This window comes from Paramacrobiotus metropolitanus, unplaced genomic scaffold (genome assembly GCF_019649055.1).
Source record: "Paramacrobiotus metropolitanus isolate TYO unplaced genomic scaffold, Prichtersi_v1.0 Parri_scaffold0000010, whole genome shotgun sequence".
Taxonomy (NCBI): Eukaryota; Metazoa; Tardigrada; class Eutardigrada; order Parachela; family Macrobiotidae; genus Paramacrobiotus; species Paramacrobiotus metropolitanus.
The window spans coordinates 278,569-297,517 of record NW_026570230.1 but is presented as its reverse complement, the minus strand read 5'-3'; the positions used below and the strand labels follow the sequence as shown (position 1 = coordinate 297,517).

General features: G+C 44.9%; 3 protein-coding genes across 3 annotated transcripts; 2 read left to right on the top strand and 1 right to left on the bottom strand.

Moving 5' to 3' along the window:
- Positions 1 to 55: 55 nt before the first annotated feature.
- Positions 56 to 12,693, bottom strand: LOC129583200 (serine/threonine-protein kinase SIK1-like). The gene is made up of 9 exons (XM_055474891.1): positions 11,783 to 12,693; positions 10,691 to 10,807; positions 8,207 to 8,270; positions 6,481 to 6,596; positions 5,265 to 5,310; positions 4,104 to 4,228; positions 3,002 to 3,334; positions 2,001 to 2,939; positions 56 to 1,279 (listed from the first exon to the last, which is right to left on the bottom strand). Exons 1-9 carry the CDS (start codon positions 11,930 to 11,932, stop codon positions 713 to 715), a joined length of 2,457 nt encoding a protein of 818 aa, XP_055330866.1. The 5' UTR covers positions 11,933 to 12,693; the 3' UTR covers positions 56 to 712.
- A 1,790-nt stretch (positions 12,694 to 14,483) lies between these two features.
- On the top strand, positions 14,484 to 16,703 carry LOC129583201 (thialysine N-epsilon-acetyltransferase-like). Its single transcript, XM_055474892.1, has 2 exons — positions 14,484 to 15,078; positions 15,701 to 16,703. The coding sequence occupies exons 1-2, from the start codon at positions 14,737 to 14,739 to the stop codon at positions 16,313 to 16,315; spliced, it is 957 nt and encodes a 318-aa protein (XP_055330867.1). The 5' UTR covers positions 14,484 to 14,736; the 3' UTR covers positions 16,316 to 16,703.
- Positions 16,704 to 17,035: 332 nt separating this feature from the next.
- Positions 17,036 to 18,920, top strand: LOC129583361 (H/ACA ribonucleoprotein complex non-core subunit NAF1-like). Its single transcript, XM_055475137.1, has 2 exons — positions 17,036 to 17,599; positions 17,967 to 18,920. Exons 1-2 carry the CDS (start codon positions 17,197 to 17,199, stop codon positions 18,722 to 18,724), a joined length of 1,161 nt encoding a protein of 386 aa, XP_055331112.1. The 5' UTR covers positions 17,036 to 17,196; the 3' UTR covers positions 18,725 to 18,920.
- Positions 18,921 to 18,949: the final 29 nt, after the last annotated feature.

Genomic DNA, 18,949 nt, shown 5'->3' with positions numbered 1-18,949 from the left:
TTCAAAATATTGTTCCGTTGTGCGAAGAGAAAGTTCACAGTGCAATTTTTTTACTGTATAAATTATTCATATTCTCCTGTAGTCAGATGTACAGCTTTTGGTTTTTAAGCGCCAGTCGCGCTTGACATCAAAAGATACTTTACTTCCAACGAGGTGAAGAATGTTGTACGAACATACAGTTACGACTCCAACAAAAAAATCTCCGGGAAGAAAAATAGAATTCTCTTCGCTTAATCACAGTCAGGGCAACTCCACTGTTCGCTTCCCGTACAACAAAGATGAGTGGAAAACTAAAGTAACGTAAAATAATAAAAGCTATATTTTACAAGTACAATCTTTAAAATACACATCAGAATTGTCGTGAACAATTCTGCCAAACTACAAATACCATCAAAATCTGACTAGGCCATCAATCAATATTCTGAAGCAGACCAAGTGCGCCTGAAGAAATTCCTCAACAAAAAGAGCCGCTAAAATCTTTTCATAAATTCTTCAGATAAAAATCTTGGATTCATCCAAAGGCACTCGCCTGCAGGTCACGATCCATTTCATAAAAAATTTTCAAGTATTGCTGAATTTGAGAGAGAGAGAGAGAGCGATGGCGAGGATACAGCTCCTACGCAATGGCACCGTTTGTGCCGCATTATGCGTTAACCGGCGCAATCGCACCGTGTAAATCTGGATCAACAACGACAACGGTTGGTCCCTGTGATCAGCTCGTCTCCATGTGATCCGCCCCACCCGGGCCGAAATACCCCGGGCTATCCGGAGAATCCACCGACATCTGTTCGGGACAGGTGCGCGGCATTTCCTCCCCGGTACCTTGTGCCGCCGTCGACCAATCGAATTCATGGGATATCTGCGGCGATACTAGAGGCGGCAGCATCCCGTGCTTAAACGTTGACATCTGCCGATTATGCGGCAAGGCCGCCGGGCGCCGACTAGGCCCGGGTACGCCCATGGATGCCGGATAATCCATGCTGCGGTGCATGGAGGACTGATTCTTCCAGGCGGCCCGTTTGGTCTGCAGCCGGTGCAGGAGTTGTTGTTGATGCTGCAGCGGCGGAGCGGAGGGATCGTCGGGATGAACCGTCGCCGCGGCCACTTGCTGTTGCAATTGTTTAGCATGCTTGTACACCAGCAGTTTCTGCGGTTGGTTTTCTAGCCGCTCCGGGAGGCTGATCCGTTTCGGCAACGGCGGACGGTCGGCCCGGCTGACGGGGTGCTGATCGTCGATGGTGGCGGCGCGCGATGGCGACATTGGGGAGTTAATCGACAGCTGTAAAGCCAAACACTCCATATGAAACATGACAATAATATCAGGTTGCGCGCAATATTATGTCGAAAGCTACGTAACATCCGGACCGAATCAAAACAGTTTAGAGATTCGATATGGCGACGGTGTTTGGCTTTCAGTGGCGCTTTAATCAACGTCACAACAGACACTCATAACCCTCATTATCACCCGGGGTGTGGTGGTTTATATCTGCACTGCATACATCAGTGCAGACGCAGCCGCCAAGCCCTCTCGTGCCACCAATTTGAATCTGGCAAAAGGGGCTATATCGACAGTGGCACGAAAAGGTCATGTGCCTCGTAGGCGCCATGTCAAACCCATTTCCATTGTGAATAAACACATCGCTTGACGTTAATTTGCATCAGCTGCCATAGTTGGCTGTGTGCGTGCCTGCCGCCGCGAACGGCTTTCTGACAACATCACATGGTAACAATGAAGCGCAAAAATAAGCCCCTTTTGAAAACATTTGCCCTTGACCTCGTGCCGAGACAGGTGATGCTGATATTTCATTCCCTGAGGAATCTGTTGTGTCATTGACTATACCATCTATTCTATCATCATTAATTCCCGCCACAATAAAACTAAATGTAACTATGATTAGCGTCTTTACGGCTGTAACCAGTACGGGCTGCAAGGATATTATGCAATAATCGTGCACAATGCCGCAAAGCTATCTTTCTGTATTACAGAAAAATATTCTTACCCTTTCCATGGCCGCCGATTCATCCAGGACACCACTTGGCGGATAGTTTTGTTGTCCGCTCGTACCAGGATGACCTGGCTGACCGAACATTTGGTCCTCGTATTGCTGATGCACATCAATCATGCCCCGTGCTTTTCCCGTCTGCCTTAAAGGTGTCTTGAAGGCCCACGATGTTCCGGCGCCCTGACTGCTTCCTTCTACAGCCGGTGCCAGATTTGTCTCCGACGCCCGCCGACCATCCCGGAAATTCCCCGGCGACGGTGTTCGTCCCACTTCGGTTTCATCCGTGGAACTGTTGACCGACCGGCCATGCTGAATCCGGGCCGGATGCACATATGACGACAAACTCGACACCAGGACATCCTGATCAATCTGAGATTCAAAGCTCTCATAGGGCGAACCCATCCCGCTGCCGGGCGGCGAATCGGTTATCTGAGCAGTGAGATCATTCAACAATGAGCCGGGTACCGGACTGATGCTCGACGGGATGGCGAACTCCTCCGGGAACGATTCATATGACTGGCCGCGGTATGCCGCCGCCGCTCCCGTGCCGGGATCGTAGTCCAAGCTGCCGGTGTCCAGCCCCACCCCTTCATCCAGCGAGGTGACATAGTGCGTTCGGTGTGGGTTACTACAGGCGAACGAGCCCATCGAGCCGATGGAGCTGCCCGTGGAGAAGCTGCTGCATGTCGACGAGATGCTGCCCTGGTTTTGCGCGGGCGGATGGTGATGATACTGGTGAGCAGCGGGATGGGCGGCGGAATCCACGGTGCGATTAAAGGGCCGACGCGTCTCCGCCAGGAACGGCCGCCCGGATGTCGTCTCGTCGACGATACTATGCGGCCGGCGGTGCTGTATGGAGTGGCGCTGGTGCGTTAAGCCTTCCATTAGGAGATAATAAATAGCCGCAATGTGATCGAATGACTCATTGCAGACGCTCTGAAAATCAATTATTTTCTTAATTACGATACACGCCAATCAGTTTTTGCGTCATTGACTACCTCGCGGGTCTTGCTCTCCTCGATGCCCAGGCTTTTCATGACCTGGACGATCTGCTCGCTGACTTCACCGGTGACGCGCGGTTTGGCACTGATGGTCGCCGCCGGTAGGGTGGTGTCGGCATGCGTCCACGGGTGGGTTTTAATTTGTTCAATCGTGTAGCGTTTATTGGGTTCCAGCACCAGCATATGCCGGATGAGATGCTCGCATTCGGAGGACATGTAGAAGGGTATCCGGAAGCGCCCACTCAGTACACGATCCCGTAATGCCGGTAATGTCGTGGAATCGAACGGTAATGAGCCGGTGGTCAACACGTATAATACAACACCCAGGCTCTGTAATATCGGACAAACATCACGTCAGCACTGCAGGTGATGTCGCCTACTTGTGTCGTTTTAATTCAATGACAACACCGCATGCCGTCCATTATTTCGCCACTCGGGCTGCCTGAGCGTGCTGAACAAGCCCGGCACTTTGGTAATGACGTTAGCGGCAGCGGTGCGCTTGAAAAGCGCAGTGAAAAGGACGCCGCTGACGTCAAGCTAATGAATCAACATCCCATAGATTTCCGGCCCTGCCAAATATGCGCTAAGTACCAGATTGTCCGTCAGGTATGACCTTTTCACATCAGCCAGCCCGGGTAGTGCTCAATCCCTATCCCGCCACCTGAGCTATTCATCACACAACACTGGCTTGTCATGATTGAATGCCTAATCGCTGCTCGTCAGGACCATATGCCGCTATAGTGTCTCCCTTATTCCCCCTTGCTGTCACTTATACACCGCGCATAAGCACACTTTTTTCGCTTCCTGCCCATTGAACACCTGCCCCGGCAGGCATTTCCAGCCAACGGTTTAATCACTGCCGCCGTGACCGTCATATACTCAAAAATGCTGTTTTCCTTGAAACGATTATTCAGCTGGGCTGAGACGCGTAAGAGTGTTTTCTTGAATGATTCCAGTGTGCGTGAACTAGGTTAGCAATCAGCGGACGTCAACATGCCGACGTCGACCTTTTTATCAATATATCGATATGGGTATTAGTGGCAATTTGTTACCGGGGCTCGGTGCTAAAGAATAATCATAAATCTCTGCCGTATCTTACCCAGATATCCGTCTGTGGTCCTGAATACTTTCGGCCTTGAAAGACTTCGGGGGCTGCATACGGCGGGCTGCCGCACCACGTCGCTAGCTGCTCGCCAGGAGAGAAATAATTACTGAATCCAAAATCTGCAATTGCAAAATAACACTTCAACGTTGCTTTTCAAGGGTAAAACTATTCTTACGTCATGAAATACTGTTGATTAATCAGCTGTAAAGCACAGAGTGGTGCATAGGTACTTCCTAAGTGCTGCAGTACTTTGAGGGTACCGGTAAACACAGCATTGATTTACGTAGTTTACGGACTTACAGTTTTTCAGATTGCAAACGTACCGGCAATTGAAAAAACAGGAATATTCCGATCTTTAAAATACCGCAATTTATGCTACGTAATTTAATAATGGCATTAGCCTTCACAAACAATTAAAAGCGGATTATGCAACAAATATTAAGATGTTTACGTTGTCTGATCAAGAGTAAATAAATTTCCGCTTCTCCCACCGCTTTCCTGTTTTTGAGTCCCCACTCTCGGACGGCTTTTATTGTTTTCCGACCGGCATATTAGGAATTTATGAGCCGACACGGACGGCATCCTAATAAGTGCCCTTTTTTATCCCCATCCACATCCGGCCCAGCAATCAGTAGCAAAATTGATTGAACTTTCTCTCAAGAAAAAAACAACACACTGCTACGCACGTCATGACTTATTCAGTGAGCGCAAAAGAGTGTAGCCGGGTTGTCAATTTACAAGGAAAAGTAGCGGGATGCGAAATACAATCTCTGTTTTGTCGTGACTTTGACGTCCTACCTAGGGTGCCGTGATGTGCGACTGTCAGAGTGACAAAGCGGCTTTACTATTCTACTGCCACCGATTTGCGCAGATGTCCCGGGAAAGAAAAGTGGAAAAGATTGGGATAAATCAATAATATTACGGCACACATAGATATCTATGCCCGGGCATCTACGTATGCTGCACATGACTGCAACTGGGCTTGCCGCCCGCTGTAGCGCTGGCTTTATAAGTACATGTCTTCAAAAATCGTCAAGCTTTAAGCGCTAAAAACAGCCCGATTTCCTAACTTAACCCAGTGACGTCAGATCGCTTGTTATTTACTAAGTGTTGTGTATTCACTGTTCGGGGGATATGCGCAAAGGAACAACTTACCCGCTAATTTGATATTCATATTGGAGTCCAACAGCAAATTTTCCGCCTGTGAATAATACAATAACTTGGTCAGTAATGCAGCTAAATCATATTTCAGCAAACGTTGAAGTGAAGTAAATTCTCAAATAAAAAACTTACAGAAAGTACGATTCAAAACACCTCAAACACAATGACACAACACCAGTTTCTGCTATTCCCTGTGTTCGCAATAATTAACTGTTATGTTCTTCATTGTTCGCTGTTAAAATGTATTTAATTTGAGTAATAAGTTTACTTCATCTCACAATTCAAGCAATTAAAAGAACACATTTTACAAACCCGGTACCGAAAACCGCGATTGTCGCAGTTAAAACTATAATTTAAAATGGTATCCCAGCCGAACCGCACACTTTATAAAACCTTAAGCATCTTTCAAAGTTTATTCGAAAAGGGACCTCCAGCGCAGTCAGGCGCATCTTCTGGCACGGACGTTATTTTTATACACCTTCCTTGTGAATGAGCTATTTTAAAAGTTTAAGGTCGCTTCGCGTCACCGCTGTCGGCTGACGTCAGTTTCGAACGGTTAAAACTGATTCAAAACTTTATGTGAACCAAAAGTTGTCGAGGAGAAGAGCCCGCCGCGCTAAGTGTACACAGACAAGGCTCATATTTGCAAAACAAAAATACCGACGTCAATCTCTCCCAGCGTCTTTTTAATGTCATTGACAAAAAAGTGATAACGCCGACTGTTATTGTTATGGTGATCGGCGAAGATGGGACGGACTTCCGCATCGCTGAGGTATCACAATAACATAAAAACAAGCGTCCCATAATCCAAACGCATAAATAAAACACATGTACCCACAGTTATAAACCTGGAAAATGGATCTGAACCTTTTGATATTTGTCACATATCTGTACACTACGATTCAATCGTGCGACCGATTACGACTAAATTAATTTCATAGGCGTAAATACAATAATAAAATTCGGAGTTGTGCCTTCTTAATCGTGGTAGTTTTTTCCAGGACGATAATACAAACTATGCCCACATAATTGCTCATTCCCTGAAAGTCAGCCGATACAAATTTGTCGGCCGGAAGTGCCGGAATGCCCGCGCTGATGATGACACGTGAGAGCGGGCACGTCTCACAGCCGATATATGTATTACCGACAGCAGAATGGCCTTATTGCCCTGGAGGTGGCATTTATATGGAGAGTTTTAACATCAACTAACCTTTAAATCTCGGTGAACAATGCTTTTTGAATGGCAATATTCGACCGCGGAGAGTATCTGCCAAAATATACGCCGAGCGGCGGCTTCCGGTATCCGGCCATAATTAGCGATGTAGTCTGCAAAACAGTCACAAAAGGCCGAATCAATCATCCCATTCACAAGAAGTGTTTATGCCGAACGGGACGGCCAAGGAAACAACAGACAATTAGACTAATTAGACCATTTCCTGTAAGCTGCTTGTTAACGTTGTTACGAGGGATCATGGTTTAAATATCCCAAATAATCACATGGCGGCTGGTGTTTTCCTAGTACATAAAATTTCCACAATTATGCAGTTAGATCAGTTTGCCCACCGGTATTCGTATTTTGTACAGTGAAAATGCAGATATTTCGGCAAATTAGGACAGATCTACACCACATATACAGTCTGCCTAGAATTAAAGGCAGACATATTATTATTAACTGCGTTATTGACTTTACAACGGAGTAACGAATTGTTTCGAACATTTTGTTTTACAAAATGCAGTCGTTGGTCATCAAATATCAAAAATCTGGTTTCATGTTATTTTCGCCGAGCCCTCGTTTACGGAAATGCAGAACTTCTTCGGCTTTAAATATCATATGAAAAGTTAAAACCGGCATTTAAAGAAGCCACTATCTCTAAAAGTAGAATGCCAAGCCATAACAATATCCGGGAGATTCAATCGGCTTAAATCGACCATCACCCCGTTCCGCATACCGGCGACGCCCCAGTCCGCTGGCGCGCGCGGGAATCGGAAGCGCCAGTTACTTGTATACGGCGCAAATATTGGCATTTTTCTAGCCGGAGAAGACCGCTAACGACGTCTGCCGACCGTCATCGTGTGCGCTCCATTCTCTCGGCTCCCCCCTGTACACAGCCCGGACTGTACGGCTCCTATTATTAAATAGATCATGCACGTCACGACCGGCTAAATAGCTGGCTTTGGGATGCTTCAATTACGTTTCCCACGCATTTAAAACACTGACTTCGTCATCCCTAAACTGGTACAATCGCGGGGCTGTCAGCTCGGGGAAAGATGAGCACACATAATATAATGTATCCGACAAGCCTTTTCCCAAAGTAAAATCCGGGCAAAGAGGGAATGATACTCTGTGCCGTTCCTCCCAATTGGCCAGATGTATAATGGAGGCCAGTCAAAAAAGATTTTATTTTCAGGCTATTTACGCTGACAAATGCCGTCAAGACTAGCAGCCAAACACGGGAAGGCTTTCCAATCAAATTGTCCCCGGTTTGTCTGTGCATTTGATATTAGTCATGCAATAACTCCTCGAAAGGCTCGCTTTCTTAATTCTATCAACGACTTCGACGTCAGACATTATTTTTTAAATCAAATTAATTTCAATGCGGCTTACATCCTTCATACATGATACTTTCTGATTTAACGAAAGGACATGACCTTTTTTCTTTTCTTTCTCGCCCAATGTACGAAGCTATGACGAGGAATTATCAGCCAAATTGTGCCTTAATTTTGATTCAGCTCACGAAGTCGCAAAATAAAACTTTTCCAAAAATATTCACGGCAAATGCAATCAAATACATATATTAATTTTAGAATTTGTCAAACAGTCCAGACAATAAAATAATATGAGTGCAAAAAAAGTAATTTATTCAGGTTTTTGTTTCTGTCCCGACTGTTATTTATTCAAGGCGAGTCCGCAATCGATAGTGTCTATTTTCGCTTACCAAACATTTCTCCATTACTGGCGTACTCGCAGACCAGGTAAAGCATATTCTTGGTTTCCATAACCTGCAAAATAACCGATCAGGTGCACAAGTGAACATGGCAAGAAACCTCCATTTAGCCCAAGAACAAATCAATTCATACGCTAGTCATATACGATGAAAAAATCCCTACGTCAACATCTCACGAAAGGCAGGATTCTATTCAATGCCGAACAAAAAGATCACGAAGGCCAGAACACCTACTGATCGATCGGCAGCAGAGAATAGCGGATTGTAATTAAGCATCACATGATTCCCAACGGAAGAATCTTGCGTACTAAGAAAATACGATTTTCATCTGGGGCTAACCGATTCACTCGATGCGTGGTGTCGGTACTTTATGACGTCTTATTTACTTAATTAAGCCGCCAAATGTTTACTACTTATAACCAGAATTTTTGTGCAAAAGTTGCACGCGCTGTCTGCTATATCAGTCTCCAATTAAGCTCACAACAAAACTACAAACCAACGAGAAGGATGCAATTATCACCCATTTTAATGACCAATATTATAATTATGCTATCAGTGTGAAACCTCTTCTTCAACAAAATACAAATGAAACTATGTACAAGTAACCCTTTCTAAAGCAGTTATGTTTGAACGTTTTTTTATCACAAATGGCGGATAATTATTTTTCCAGATCGTTATATAACCGGCAACTCCATTCTTCGACAATCTGTTTTCTGTGCTCGTACATGTTATTTCTGTTATCACGAGACTCAGCCCGATCGATTAAGCCAAAGGACTCTTAATTCGTGACGCCGATTTTTATAATGCCAATAAACGCTGAAAAGCAATCAAAACCAGCGACCCATATGTCACCAGCAGCCTGTGGATAAAAGTCGCCAAAATTAACTACACTCCTCTGGAGTCTCGTGATTTTCACGATCCCGCTGAGCTTGACCTTTATCGTAATTAGCATTACAATTGGACGGGGGTACGTCAAGCTAAATTCTCGCGACATTTCGATTCGCACTATGTATTTGCCCTCAGGTGAAGCTGATCGATCCATAGGAAATCCATGATCCGCGCACGAATAATGTGTGTCGCGCGACGAAAAAATAATGGAAAGGAGTGGTCAGATATAATACATTATAAACATCTAGAGGAAAACATACGCCTCATTTGCTCCTGCCATCCCTGTAGTTGCCGGCTCTGACAGCGCCTTCCCCACATCTCCATCATCGGCACGTGATGGCCGTGCTTAGAAAAGGCAAAACTTCTTTTTAATGATCAACTAATCAGACATGAAGAGTTTACTGGTGGAGAAAAACGTACACGCAATCTCGTGAGCCGGCACGATTGATACGATACGACCTTACACGAATTCCGCTACACTTATCCTTTACTGACGTCCGTCTAATTAGGCAAAAGGTCAGCGGATTCAACGGAAGCTCTAGCAGTGAACGGCACGGCACGTACAGGAGACAATGCAGGAAAGTTCTTGTGAGTAGTTATGATTTAACTCGGAAAAGCGCACCCTTGTAACGTCACCAACTTATCGACTGATTGATTAAGGATGTTACAGCGATAAAGAGTACGCGTTACATGTACATGTTCAACTAATTAGTAGCGCAGTTAGGCCATATGACAACTAACTAGTTCAAGGAACCATTCTTAATTCCATTTGAAAAAGTAATCGATAAAAGCGGTAAGAAAAATGGCCATTCCAGCAGTTCCAGCAAATCGGTCAAACCCTTGCAATTAGGTGGGCCGGGAATATATCGGACCCGTTCCGCTGACTAACGGAAATTACCACTGAAAGCCTTTACATCGGCGCTCCGGTGCCCGTATTATCAATGCTGACGCAGGAAAAAAATGAAAATGTATGTCTACCCAATTTGTTTCCCTGTGCTAGTGCAAAATGTGCTTATGCCGCCTACACTGTGACCAGGAAGAGCATTAATATATCTCACCGAGTACCGGTCTTCACTGAACCATTTCCTCTATGATTCTTTATTCTAAAACCGCAGCATCATTAAACACTTTGATTAAGCAAAAAACGATCTATTTTGTACTAGTCTTAATAAACATGCACCACATTCATGAATTTGCCGGTCATAAAGTTTGTGAAGTTTTAAACTATGCGAAGCAACAACAGCATTGAGATTTGCTGTTTAGTTTAATGTCGTCACTTTGCATTCCTTGATAAGCTGCATTTTACAATTGTTAGCTCTCTAAAACGTGTATTATATACATTTCCTTTCCTCTGATAAAAACCTGTCGGTTACGCGGCAATTAAATATGTCAATCAATCAGTATAAATACGACACTTTTCCATATCATGCTCGGGAGCCGGCAGCATAATTTTCCCATTACGGAACGTAAGAATAACAGCAATTGGTGCATTTGACGTCACGGATAATTACCGAGTATCAGACGCCGCATGCTGCCGGCTCGTCGTTCATTACACTGCCACCGAATACCGTCGCATGTTACTTGTACCTGATAAAGTTTAATGATGTTGGGATGATCCAACTGTTTCATAATCTGCACTTCCCGATAGATCTTTTGCAAATTGGCCTCATCCAGTCGCGATTTATCAATGATTTTTATGGCCACCTATAAAGATGAATTTTATTGCGCCATTACGAGACGGCAGTATCAACAAACAGAAATAAGCGGACACATGCTCATTATAACGGCATATCTCAGCAGTCACTCAATTTCGCCCGGAAGCATTTTTACATGGTATATTATCTTGCAACATCGTTTTTATCTTCCATAAGCTTAACAGACAGTGTCTCCATTTTCCCGAGAAACTGGTGAATCCCTGCTAAGCTCATAATACGAATGACTCTGGAAGCTCATGATACAGTATTGTGTTAAACGGCTACTGCAATTAGGCAAACCAGAGAATAATATGCAAGCAGAAGCATGCCTTTTAAATTGCGAAAGTATGATATAGCATAAAAATCGTAGATAAAAAAGCCAATAATTAATTAAGTAAGTATACACATCCCCGTGTAAAAAAACCGATTGTGAAGCGAAAAATCTACGTAGCAAAGCGCGATTGATATTAACCAGAAAAAAGCAATGACGGAAGCAGAACCAATTGGTAACTATTTTTCTTTATGTATTATACTATTATCTTTTTTATTTCAAAATTTTCAATTCGAAATGTAATCATTTTTTGCAGCACGTTTGCTTCGTGCTTGTCACGCCTTTGCAATAAACCGAAAATTCAATAATCATTCACCACAAAAAATTTACAAACAAAGCCAGAAGAAGGTAAGTGATTTGATTTGATTATGCTTCGAGTAAGAAATTAACGCTAGAGGCATGTTTAAGCGCTGGACATATGCTTCCGGCACGAGCATACAAACTCGGCGGATTGCTCACGAGAAGAAGACAAACGGTAAAAACGGTAAACAGACAAACCTAAAAAACACTCGGCTAATAGGATCGATTTTTGTCATCCGCACAAATTGTGCGCAACGACAAGAGCCACGATTGCGTAAGCGACACGAAAGCAACACAACATCATCAGCAGTGTATCTTTACTTTCTACGCTTCCCGGTAGGAAAAACAACTTACTTCGGTTTTCGTGATACGGTGCTTGGCAAGCTTCACCACAGCGTAATTTCCCTTGCCCAGTGTGCGGGAGATATCGTAGAATCCCACACGGATCGGTGCTTTGGTCGAGGACGACGTGCTTTTACCGCTTTCCGCACTCATGATCACCATGATTCGGAGGGGATTGCCCTGCGTTAAATGCCGTTACCGGGACGCTGGACCAGTGCGGATAACACTTTGCTTCCTAATGCAGATCGTGGCCGCCTGGCCAGGAGACGGCACATTCTCACAATCACGCACAATGCAGAGACGAATCACCGGAACCAGGAAGATGGGCGCAACGCGTACCAACATGCAGTCTGGCGGAAAGTGGCTTGATTGCGTTTAGCCGATAGATTAGGCGTAATGTGCGATAATTTATCGGATGTTAATTATTCAACTTTTACATCGCAACCACAAGCGCGAGACAAAATCAGCGCACCCGTTTCGCATCAACAAAACACGGCCACAGAAGAGACACACACACACTTCTCACATGTACTGTACAGTACACACACACTATAGATCGCCTATCGTCGCAACGGAAGCTGTTGCAGAGACGACAATACGCTGTATAATTTTTATGATAGCTCGTCCGACGCAGCACAGCGGCGACGGGTGTGCGGCGGCTGCAGTGCAAGATGTGTATGACTGGTGTGCGGTTGTACGAGCGCCGTACGTACGCGCGGTACAGCCGGATATCCAGATACACGACTGTCGACTCTAGATCTACACGCGGCTGCAGCTTTTTACGCGCGCTTCCAGTCGATATGAATTGTATGCCACGGGTTCCTATGAATGATGGACGGGATTGAGAAGGCAGCCGACTGAAGCCGGAATGGAGGAGAAAAACGCCACTGATATAGCACTCCCTCGGGTTACTGGCATGACGTCATATGACGCATGTGGCCTTTGAACCAGTTGGCAGCACCGGAAATGACTGCATGCCGAGCATTTCCTTGGCAACCATCAACGCAATACCCAAGCACCGCAACGGCGGTGTGTGTCGGCTATGTATAGGAGACGGACCGAGAGAGAGCTTAAAGTGACAGCGTATGCGGCAACAATAATCAGCGGCTAAGCGATCCTTCGTGCATGGTAAATCGCCGGGCTACGCACAATACGTCGAAATGATAACAGTTCTCGACGCGACGCTGTCAGCATCGTTTGCCAAACTTGAAAATCATACACTTATCACAAAATTTTGAAGGTGATAGGCAATGCAAACACGGACACCTTAGCAGCCCGGTACCCTGGGATATTGCGGTGCCCTTTCGCTAATATGCACTTTTCCTATGGTATCGCTTATATGCGTCTGGCTTCCGCCTGTCAGATTACTGACCACGGAAGTAAAGCATTAGCCGCGAGTTCGTGTAGTATGGCATGGGTTAATTAACCAATGCGCGCATGCGGACGCGATATTTTTAACATTATGACGGTCGCGTGCATGAAGTATTACTGTAAGGATTTAAATTGTAAATGACCGCAATAAGCACATTCGGCTGCAAATCCCAAAAACTTTGCAGGGTTCAGCCTTCCTAATTCAAGGAATTTTTATAGATGCACTACTATGCAGTACTCATATATGCGTAGGTCAGAGAGATTTCCGGGTCTTTGTGGCGAAATGTGTATTTCTGAAACCGTCGACCGTCACGAAGAACAAAGAATTACGGTAGCATTCCGTAGGAGTGCAGGTGCCGCATCTGCCGGCACGTGCCTAGCCAAGGTCAAGGTGTTGAATTGTCGCAGCGACTTGCACGTTTAGGTCACATTTCTTGCATACATTCCTTCTTACAATGTATAACGGCTTTTTAGAATTCCACATAAAAGTCTCTAATTGACCTTCGCTATTTTGAATCTTCCGGTCTTTTGTGTGTCCGGCTGGTACCAAATGTCAAAAGGCCGGAAGAAGGGCGCATGCGTCAGTCATAGAAGACGTATGGCAGAAATATTCACTTATACGAGTATCTATATTAGTGACGCAAGAATATTCCAATGCAGTGTAGGCGAATTGGTGTCTCATGTGAATACAAAAATCGCTCAAATCAGGATACGTACAATAACAGAAACATTTAAGTTTTTGACTAACTAATTAGGGCCAAATTTTTCGTCCCATTCTCATGGGGGTCACTAAACAACCTATACTCGTAGACAATTAAGTACGTACCTTAAATGCTCTCAAACAAAGTAAATTTAATTTTTTATTAAGTCAGATATATTTATATTACAAGTACTAGTACGCACCTGGTGTACTGAAGTTTTGAAATTGTATTAAAAAGTATAATAAAGTGTATACAGTATTGTGATATTCATTAGCAGAGCAAGTACAAATTTGTATTTGTTCTTCTAACAATATAGATATAAGCTTTCCCAGTTAAACTCAAAGGCGTTTCGGAGAACTAATAAGTTTTCTTAGTTGCGGACCTGCCAGTTGTTTTAGTAATTAACAATATAAATCAAGCGTTCAGTTTCTCAACCTTGACAAAGTACTGGAAATACGTATCTGGCTACGTCGGATTTTTTTCGGTGGGAAAGCCGAAAGCGGAACACGGAAGTGGAAAATGAAGTGGAACTGACTATGAACTGACTAAACGCGTAAATACATCGAGGGAGCGGTTACCTAAATGGATACCCTCCTCACTTGTGAAATGGCGATACCAAGATTCTGACTGTTTACCGTTTACGTGTTGATTTTGCCTTCTTTGCAGTTCGCAGTTTGAGGTTTGGACTTTCGGAGCTGGTGTTTATAATTGTTTGTTAAGTAAAAGTTGTTTTTAATTTTGTTATTTACTGTACACATGATTTTGGATTTCCTGAAAGTTTTCGCTCTAAACCAGTATAGTGTTAGTTCAGTTGGTTGACTTGGTTTCTTTCGCGGACCTGCGCTTATCCCAGCTTGTTTTCAGTGCTGACCGTGCTGAGTTGATCCGTTTACCATGCCCAAACCGAAACCAATCACTCCCGCCGTGGCCAAAGCTGTATATAAAATGCGCGAAGAGAACCAGAGTTACGCCAAGATCGCCAACCTGTTCGGGTACAGTGTTGCATGGGTGCAGTACGTGTTGAAGCACTTCAACGCCAAAGGAGAACGGGTCCTGACGTCCAACTACAAAAATCCCAAGGCCCTCGTTCCGCCGTCAGGAGCTGAAGCCAGTGCTGACGGCGGGCTTCTCAATCACGGTGCGCCCAGTACGAGCGCCAACGGCGAGCTGGAGGAGGAGAGCAAAGTTGTCAAAGGGAAAAAGAAAGCAGCCAACAAGAAGAAAGAAATTGCCAAGGTAATAAGCGCCGAACCGCGAAGCTGCTGAGGATTTTTTGCGATATTGATTATTGACTTGCTTTGCTTGCAGCCCTGCCAGTGCTGCTCGAATTCAGTTTAGATGACCAAGGGTTTTTAAGTTTTGGCGTAATATAATGAGGAAAAAGATAGAGAAAATCAATGAAGAAAAATTCAGAAAATCATTTTTTAAACTTCTTAACAAGGAAAGAGTTTTTTTACAAGAAAGCCATTTTTAAATTTAGCAGTAAACTTAAAGGCTAAAGCATGTATGTAAAGCAGGTATAATCTGAGTATCGACATGGCCTATTTCTTATATCGTAATGCCTTAGCACTAGCAGTAGTAAGGTTTTTTTGTACAAGACTACATGTACGAGTACTGATACATCTACCTAAGGGAATCGACGTATTACTTAACTGTTAACATTTGGACTGCAGCTGCATGTTACATTCACCATGGTGCAGATGATCGATGGCTTATAGCGATAATTTTATGCGGTTAACCTCAAGATTCAATCAGAACTTGCTAGTTTACGATTGTTTATCGCTTCCCTTTTTCATCAGACCACTTCCGGACAGCGTGGCGTTACTACGCGTTCACACGTGTATTATTTTTATCGCAGGGTGAACACGTCCCGTCAGTTCCGGCATCCCTGGGTTTGGCTCTGGACTTCAACCGAGACTTCATGAACGCTCAGTACGGCCTCTCTCCGCAGCAGGACGCCGGCGCGCGGATGCGAATCCGCCCCGCTGTCGCCACCGACTGCCCGGAGATCTGCTCGCTAATCTACGAACTGGCCCATTATCAGGGCTTCCCCACTGGTCCCCAGATGACCGCCGATCGCCTCCGACAGGACGGATTTCCCGAGCCCTCCTCGGGCCAGAAGCCCCTGTACTTTGCCCTGGTGGCACACGATATTCAGATCAATAAGGTGGTGGGTTATGCCATCTTCTACCATTTTTATTCCACATGGCGCGGTAAGGCCATGTACCTGGAGGATATCTACGTGCAGCCGGCCTACCGGCGCCACGGTGTGGGGCGCCGGTTGTTGGGGCGGGTGTGCAAGACAGCGCTGGACGATGGATGCGATCAGATGCGGTTGGCCGTACTGCGAGACAATATGGGAGCCAATGATTTCTATGAGACTCTGGGCATGGACAATATTACTCTGACGGATGGCTGGCAGTTTGGGAAATTTGAGACCGCCGCGCTGCAGAGTTTGGCTCAGATGGGCTAGTATGTTCCTTTAAGAATGTGTTCCTTGGCTTTTTTGCTGAAGAATGGGCATACAGTCTGACCCGGATACGTTGGATGGGCTGGATTAAGTCAGCAAAGGTTTTGTTATAATTAAGCATAATTCTCGCCGGTGTTACTGCACGTTTAAGCTGTCAACTTTTGTCGGATCTATATTTCTTGAATTATTGTGGTATTGGGGATGGCGTGTTAAAACCTCAAGATTTCAGTGGCGGGTCGCATCAGAATTACGATACAGTACCTATATTAATGTTATTTCCTTGTTGATTATTGTGTTGTGTGTCCGGCGGTCCGCACACTTTTTGGATCAATACTGTACCAACAAATAAATCTTTCATAGCTTACTTGTCAGAACTAGAAGTACAGATAGTGTATCTTTAATCTCGTATTAAAATTCAATAAAAGTGTAAGTTTTGGATGTACAGTTGTATCACAGCGGACAAATGTGCTGTAAGAATTGCTACGTACTCTGTACTTAGTACTACTTACTCCAGGGTAGGCTACCCTGGAAAAAGTTTTATTAAATTTTAAAATTGGATGCTCGGAGAAACCGGATACAGAAAATAAACCAAAAAGTAGTCAAAAATCAAAACGGATGACAAAAATCGTAACCGTCATCATGGGCGGTTACATTATTTATTACGAACAACAAAAAATCGTTGTTGCACATAAATTGCGAAATCGTTTTCAGTCTGAACTCTGAACCGCTCATGAATGTACGTAACTTGCAAAGTTGCAATAAGATTATAAGAGGCTGTTGAATCGTTGATGCGGTGTTCTGTGTTTCATCACTTCGACGTATTTTTGTTGATATAGTTTTGCTTTTACACCGTGCATAAGGTTGCTGAGCGTGCCGAGAAGACCATGGCGGAACTAGACATACACGCTGTGCAGATTGCGAGTAAACCGCTCGAGGAGGAACCGACCAGCAGGAATGAGGAGCTCTCCTCCGAATCCGATGACGACAGCGATATCCTTGAAGGACTCCACAGGGACAGCGTGCGGAAGGAAAGTACCCACGAAACTGCTAAGGAACCGTCCCACTTATCTCCATACGATTACATGGTTACGGGGAAGCCGTCGCATCTTAGCGAAGAATCGTCCGAAATCACTCCGAACACGATACAATTGCCGGAATCTGTCACCCTCTTGAAAATGGGAACGGTTCGCTCGATTATCGATAATGTGGTGGTGGTAGAGGCTGACAGGGATTCAGCACCATTGGATTTGGACTCGTTATTATTTCTTAGTCGTGACAGAATACTAGGTACGTTTGTGTTGCTGGACGCATCAGCTGATATGGAAATTTGGATGTGCTTTTGCAATTTACTGAAATCAATTATTAAACGAAAACGCTATTAATACTTGCAGTTTGCACACATTATCAGTCGCTTATCCATATTAAACAACAGCATACTGGATTTTTCTGATTACACACCAGAGATCTGGTTTAAATCTGAGGTCTGCATCCTTTTTCGTCTTCTGTGATTTTTCAACGAAATTCCGAATTTTATAATTTTTTCGTTATTTTCCGCAATCGTCTGTTTAGTTATCGGGTTTTCTGGTCCTAACTAGATACAACATAATTATGTCGTTCTGACTCTGCAATAATTGGTGATTTTTTTGTTGAACAGGGCGAATATTCGATGTGTTCGGACCGGTAATTCGTCCTCTGTACTCAGTTCGCTTTCGGACCGCCGAAAACATTCCCACCGATGTGCAGATCGGTATGGACACCTTCGTGTCCCCTGCGGACCCTCAGCTAACGTCCTACGTCTTCGTCCACGACCTTCGCCAGCACAAGGGCACTGATGCCTCCTGGGAAGACAATTCCGAGCTTCCCGAAGAGTTGGTCGAGTTCTCCGATGACGAAGCCGAGCGGCAATATAAGCAACAGTTGCAACGAAAAAAACGCCTGGCGGAGCCAGCCGCGACAGCTCCCGTCAACAGGATGCCCAGAAAACCACAGGCACCAGTGATGCCTCGCCATCCGGTCGCTGCACCGCGTCCATTCGCTCCGTGGATGCTGCCGCCGCGACCGGAAGCGCCCCTCATGTACCCGGGCGCGTTTGCTCATCGTCCGTGTGGACCAATTGGACCTCCGGCATTTTTCCCTAGAATGCCGGCTAATACAGCGCCGTTGCAACAATCTTCCCACGCGCCTGTTCTGCCGCCTCCAGGCGACTTAACGACGAAGATTGTGCTGCCACAAAAAATCCCCGTTGCTCCTTCTCTACCGTCCATGGAAACCTTGTCGTTTACCGAAGCCAAGCCGCTGATCACCAGTCCCAAACTGCTTCCAGGAGCAGATATGTTGTTCTACAATCCGAAAGATGATCCTACCGTCAATCAAAGTAAATCTCCGTTTCCGTCTAGGCCGTTTTTGAGGTGATTGACTTGACGTGAATTTTGTACTGTTAAATGTCTTTACCGAATTCTGGTTCTTGTGAATCTGAAGTCTATTAGGACCACTGCTGAAATTTACTATTCCCAATAAATTGTTTTGTTCATATTTTTGGGGATCAGTTGTCGACTTCTCGCGTACATTTATCCAAAGCGTTAAGAATTACAACCAGCCAGTGCAGTAATAGTGATTAAATTTTAGCCAAGAGTTTTG